Here is a 6,834-nt window from a genome sequence, read left to right on the forward strand (position 1 = left end):
TTGTAGTCTCCTACATTGTAGAAATGAAATATTAACCTCACTATAAACAAGGTTAAAACTCACAATGATATTATAAAAGGTTATGTATTAGGAAGAGTTATTGTTATGAATCGTGTTGTTGTTTTTCTAACGTATCTGATCGTGACACTCGTGTTTTGTTTGTCCTTTCCGGTTTTTCTACATTCCACTCTTTTAGTTTGAAAGGCAGTCTGACGTCAGCAGGTAACCTCCGGTCCGCCAGGTAAAGGTAGGCGGTCAGCGTGTCTGTAATTTACTCGACTGACGGACCTAATGAGGCATGGAGACGGGTGGTGCGTTCACGGCCCTGCTGATGCTGTGGGTCACCGCGGTGTCCACTCAGTCAGGTCAGTTTCTTCTTCTTTGCTTCATGGCGTCTCCGAGACACGCGGACACGCACTTTTTTTTACCTTCTCCACTCCTTTTGTGGACCGTCTGCTTCCAAGCCCTCTCGACTCTCGCTCGTTTTTGATTGATTGATTGAGACTTTTATTAGTAGATTGCACAGTACAGTACATATTCCCTACAATTGACCACTAAATGGTAACACCCCAATAAGTTTTCCACGTCAATCAATTCCTGGTACAACTCGTATACGAGTTTTGTCACGCTAAGTTCGTCATGATTCAGACGTTCAAAGTACACACCGCACCTTAAACACTCTTGTTGTTTGTGCAATACACCGTGACAAGTAGTGTTATTTGTATTATAGTTGTTAGTATTATTATTTATATTATATTTTTTATTCACGTTATGGTTATTATGGATGTTATTATTTTAACTATTATGTTATTTTATTATTATTGTTAGTATTATTTTTATTATATTCATATTATATTAGTATTAATGTTATGATTATTATGGAGGATGTTATGATTTTTTTATGATTAATGTTATTAGTATTATGTTGTTCTTGTCATTTATATTGTTGTTTTTTATCGGTAGTATTATTTATTTTATTATATTCATATATTCGTATTAATGTTATGATTATTATGAATGTTTTATGATTATTATCATTAATATTAATGTTATAACTATATTATATCACTATTATGTTATTTTATTATTATTGTTAGTATTATTTATATTAAAGTATTTTTATTAATGTTATGAATTATTTTATTAATTTCATTAGTATTAATGTTATTATAACTGTATTATACTACTGTTATGTTATCATTTTATTATTGTTAGTATTATTTATATTTTTACTAATGTTATGATTATTATGAATGTTATATTTTATTATTGTTATAACTATGTTACTATTATGTTATATTATTGCTAGTATTATTTATATTATTATTACTGTATTTTTATAAATGTTATGATTATTGTGGTTATTAATGTTATGAATTATTTTATGAATTTCATTAGTATTAATGTTATTATACCTATATTATACTATTGTTATGTTATCATTGTTATTTTATTATTGTTAGTATTATATTATTAATGTTGTGTTATGTTTTAATTATGTTTTTAATGATTATTTTTACATTGTATTGGTATTAATGTTAATGTAACTGTATTGTAATAAAATGTTGTGGCTACTGTGATATTATTGTATTTTTATTAATGTTATGATTATGGTTATTAATGTTATGTAATATTTGTATTAGTATTAATATTATAACTATATTATATTACTTTATTTTATTGTTGGTATACTATTTGTAATGTTATGATTATATCTTTATGTTGTTTTAGCTATCATGTAATTATTATGGTTATTATTAATTACTTTATTATAATTTGTATAACTATTAATGTTATAAATATATATATATATATATATATATATATATATATATATATATATATATATATATATATATATATATACCATTCTCTTTTTTATTATTATTATTATTATTGGTGTCATATTAAAGTTATTATTATTAATGCTACATTATTCTTAATATTATGTTTTTTGTATTATATTTTTATCGATGTTATGTTATAATTATTATGGTTATTATCAATGTTACAAATTATTTGTATTATTAGTTTTATTGGTATTAATGTTATTGTAACTATATTATATTACTATTATGTTATTTTTATTAATATTGGTATGTTATTACTTTATTATTGCTATCGTTATATTATAAAGGTTATTTTTACTATTTATGCTATGTTGTAATTCTTATTAATATTATGTTATTATTATAAATATTGTTGTTATTGACATGTTATTATTGATTTTATTTTATTATTATTATTATTATTGGCCGGTTACTAGAGTGTTAACCACGAGCTGACAATTATTGCGCTAATCGCTAACTATCACCTTTAGGTCATTTGCTAGCAGGCAGTTTGCGACCCTAATTGCTAGCGAGTTACCAGAGTGTTAATCACTAGCAGGGAATTATCGCGCTAATCGCTAACTGACAAATGGCGTGCCAATCTTCAGCGGACATCTGGCAGGTTAAATACTAGCTGGCAGCTTGCGCCGCTAATGGGAGCCAGCAAATGCTGACAACGGGTGCGCTAATCGCTAGATAGCTTACAACAGCTGCTAGCAGGGTACTGGAGCGTACACCCGCTAACTGAAAATTAGCTGGCCGCATGCGCCGCTACTGAAAGCTGGCAACTGTTGCGCTAATTGCTAGCTGACAACTGCCACGCTAATCACCAGCTCACAACAGGCGCGCTAACCGCTAGCTGACAACTGGTGTTCTAATCTCTAACTGACAGTTTGCGACCCTATTTGCTGGCCGGTTACTAGAGTGTTAACCACGAGCTGACAATTATCGCGCTAATCGCTAACTAGCGATGAACACATTCATCTTTAGCTGACACCTGGCAGGTTAATTGCTAGCTGGCAACTAGTGCACTAATTGCTAGCAGGTAGCTGCAGCGCTGAAATAAAATGAAATATTTCAAAAATACATTTGAAATACAAAAAAAATGTCAAATAAAGTCCAATCAACCAAGGATTTCCCGACGACACTGCACCCTGTAGAAGACCGGAGTTCTAGAACTAGCTGCTGGATGAGACGCTAGTGTGGAAACAGGAGTTGAGAACATTCCCCAAATGAACACTGACATGCTTCTTGTGTAGTGGCTGAGCCCACCAATGTGACGGTGACGTGTGACGACACGCGGGTGAGCGTGACCTGGGACTACGATCAAGACGAGACGTCATTCCTGCTGGAGGTGGGACACTGGGGCAGGTGAGAACCATCCTTCTAGTGTTGGTCTGGTCTGGTGTCCAACCTGTGTCTTCCGGCAGCAGCAAGCGTTACCTGGAGCACAAGACCAAGGCGCACAAGTACGACAACCTGAGCGCCCTGGTGTGGGACTCGCTGGACAGCGCCATGGGCGTCCACTACGTCACGCTGACTGCGGCGCGAGGGGTGCACCGTTCCCCCAGCGAGTCTAAAACCTTTAGTTTCAACAACATGAAGCATGTGCACGTGATTTGTGAGTGACCACGTCCCCGCGTGAGACTTAAGTCCAGTGCGACCGTGCCTCTGCTTGTCCGCAGGCAAGCTGGACTTTCCTCGAGTGGACGTGAGGACGCACGACTCAAGAATCCTGGTGAGTTTCCGGAATCCGCTTCGCCACCACCCGCAACTGCGGCGGCTCAACTGGAGGGACAGCCTACTCTTGGACTTCATCGTGACTTCAGTCGGCGTGAGGAAACCCTCTTTGGTCAGTCTTGGTTGCTGGTCCGTCAAAGTAGCAAAACTGACAAGACGTTTCCTGTCCGCCTCAGGGAGACGTCAAAGGGTCCTGTCAGGCGGATCAAGAGACGTGCTGGGTGGACGTGGACTTCCCGGACGGAGCGGACCAATGTGTCAAGCTGAACGGGACTATAAGGGACAACGCCGGACGACAGATCGAGTTCCGACAGACGGCGCCGGTCTGTCTGCTCCAGCCTGATGGTGAGGGTTTTTGTCAGAATAATTGTATCTAAGTTATCACAAAACTTTGTGGTTCCATGAGTTCCCGGTGAGCAGACAAAAGCTGTCTTTGATCTTACCAATCAAAAGGCTTGTAAAACTCCACTGTGTAGGATGGGAAGCGGCATGAAGGTGTCGGTTTCTTCGATCTATTGTAATCATACTTGCCAACCCTCCCGATTTTCCCGGGAGACTCCCAAATTTCAGTGCCCCTCCCAAAACTCTCCCAGGGCAACCATTCTCCCGAATTTCTCCCGATTTCCACCCGGACAACAATATTGGGGGGCGTGCCGTAAAGGCACTGCCTTTAGCGTCCTCTCTCACCTGAAAAGGAGACTATTATATGTCTCCGTTATCCATAGGTTTATCTATAACCCCTTCAACCTTGCCCACATCTCCCGAATTCGGAGGTCTCAAGGTTGGCAAGTATGATTGTAATCCACAGGAAGATTTTGTCTTGAGCCGAGATCTATAAAGCGGAGAAAAGCAGGACCTGACCCCACAAGCAGGGAAGCCCAGACATTACTCTCCCCATCCACTTCGTCCAGCTCTTCCCGGGGAATCCGGAGTCGTTCCCAGGCCAGCTGGGAGTCATAATAATAATGACTTAGATTTATATAGCGCTTTTCTAGACACTCAAAGCGCTTCACAGAGAAGTGAGAAGCCATCATTCATTCACACCTGGTGGTGGTAAGCTACTTTCATAGCCACAGCTGCCCTGGGGTAGACTGACGGAAGCGTGGCTGCCAATTTGCGCCTACGGCCCCTCCGACCACCACCTATCATTCATCATTCATTCACCGGTGTGAGTGGCACCGGGGGCAAGGGTGAAGTGTCCTGCCCAAGGACACAACGGCAGCGATTTTTGGATGGTAAGAGGCGGGGAGCGAACCTGCAACCCTCAGGTTCTGGCACGGTTGCTCTACCCACTACGCCATACCGCCATACATAGTCTTCCCCGTGGCCGGTCGGACGTGCCCTAAACACCTCCCTAGGGAGGCGTTCGGGTGGCATCCTGACCAGATGCCCGAACCACCTCATCTGGCTCCTCTCCATGTGGAGGAGCAGCGGCTTTACTTTGAGTTCCCCCCGGATGGCAGAGCTTCTCACCCTATCTCTAAGGGAGAGCCCCGCCACCCGGCGGAGGAAACTCATTTCGGCCGCTTGTACCCGTGATCTTGTCCTTTCGGTCATAACCCAAAGCTCATGACCATAGGTGAGGATGGGAACGTAGATCGACCGGTAAATTGAGAGCTTTGCCTTCCGGCTCAGCTCCTTCTTCACCACAACGGATCGATACAGCGTCCGCATTACTGAAGACGCCGCACCGATCCACTCTTCCCTCACTCGTGAACAAGACTCCGAGGTACTTGAACTCCTCCACTTGGGGCAGGGTCTCCTCCCCAAACCCAGAGATGGCATAAATTGAATTCTGTCTCTGTTTAATTCCTTGCTTCTTGTCTGTTTAATATAACCTGTCAGTTTGTTCGCCACAGACAGCGCTAACCGTGTGTGTGTCAGGTTTAGAGACGACGACGCTGATTCTCCTCCTGGTGCTTTTCATCATCCTCCTCACTGTGATCGCCGTCGTCATCTGGCGGGTGAAGGCGTGGACCATGACGGGCGGCAAAGAAGATATTCCAAACAGTCTGGTAGGACATCCGTACGGGGACACGGACACACCTATAAAGACTAACTCCTTTGTTCGTTGACTCGCAGCAACCGGGCCACGTCAAGTCCAAAGGCGAGTGCAACATGGACTTCGAGCGTGTGATCGACATCGTCACGGACGTAGAAAGAGTCAGCTTGATCTCCGGGAGTGACGATGGCTCCTCGGATAATTCAACCACAACGAACATTTCCATCCCTCCGGAGGAGACGAAGCCGGAACCGGCTGAGCCGGAGCCGGACGAGGACGAGGACGAGGACGAGGACGAGGACGAGGACGAGGACGAGACATGGGACTCTCCTTACAACCAGCCACACGTGGTTGTGGACCTAGGTGACGGAGACACTGCCTTGGGTTACGTGGAGTCGTAGCAGGCAGAGGTCCGTGATGTGGACAGTTGAGAGGGACTCAAAATGGCGTCTGTCAGTTGGACGGCTGTGTTCATCGAAGTCTTAAGACCGGGTGCAGCCCAGGCGCTAGTAGATCATGTTTTGGCACAATCTTCAGCATTCCAATAATCGCACGCCAGCTTTTTTGCTAATTTTACAGGGTTTACACCTCAGTGTTAAACATTTGGTTGCATGACTAATGATGCCTGTTAGCATGCTAATGTTAGCATGTTTGCTTTTTTTTTTAGGTCTATAGCGAAGTCTTATTTTGGTACTTTGATGTACGCTAACATTAGCAGGCTAGCATGTTAAACATTCACTCAGGTACACACCCCAGAGTAATATATTTTGGTACTTGACGCTAGTTACAGTTAGAATTTTAGCATGCTAAATTTTTTTGGCTAATATACAGTAACTGGTCTACACCTGTGTCAAACATTTTGTTGCTTGACGAATAATGCCTGTTAGCATGCTAATGCTAGTATAATTGCTTTTTTTAGCTAATTTTCTAGGTCTACAGCTATGTCTTATTTTGGTACTTTGGCTAGCATTTTAAACATTTATTTAGGTACCGGACGCTAGTAACAGTTCGAATTTTAGCATGCTAGAGTTTTGTTAGCTAATATAACAGGTGTTCATCTCAGCGTCAAACATTTTGTTGCTTGACGAATAATGCCTGTTAGCATGCTAATGCTAGTATAATTGCTTTTTTTAGCTAATTTTCTAGGTCTACAGCTATGTCTTATTTTGGTACTTTGGCTAGCATTTTAAACATTTATTTAGGTACCGGACGCTAGTAACAGTTCGAATTTTAGCATGCTAGAGTTTTTGTTAGCTAATATAA

General features: G+C 41.2%; 1 protein-coding gene across 3 annotated transcripts; it reads left to right on the forward strand.

The window, feature by feature from the left end:
* Nucleotides 1–208: 208 nt before the first annotated feature.
* Nucleotides 209–6,465, forward strand: ifngr1 (interferon gamma receptor 1). Of its 3 annotated transcripts, none has more exons than XM_061984465.2 (7): nt 209–365; nt 3,089–3,200; nt 3,260–3,450; nt 3,515–3,681; nt 3,746–3,914; nt 5,454–5,584; nt 5,652–6,465. In XM_061984465.2, the coding sequence occupies exons 1-7, from the start codon at nt 299–301 to the stop codon at nt 5,970–5,972; spliced, it is 1,158 nt and encodes a 385-aa protein (XP_061840449.2). In that variant the 5' UTR covers nt 209–298; the 3' UTR covers nt 5,973–6,465. The 3 variants fall into 3 exon arrangements, with proteins under 3 accessions (XP_061840449.2, XP_072772135.1, XP_072772134.1); XM_072916034.1 differs by having other exon boundaries at nt 3,515–3,663; XM_072916033.1 differs by having other exon boundaries at nt 3,263–3,450.
* Nucleotides 6,466–6,834: the final 369 nt, after the last annotated feature.

The sequence above is a fragment of the Nerophis lumbriciformis genome, linkage group LG25, assembly GCF_033978685.3.
Source record: "Nerophis lumbriciformis linkage group LG25, RoL_Nlum_v2.1, whole genome shotgun sequence".
Lineage (NCBI taxonomy): Eukaryota > Metazoa > Chordata > Actinopteri > Syngnathiformes > Syngnathidae > Nerophis > Nerophis lumbriciformis.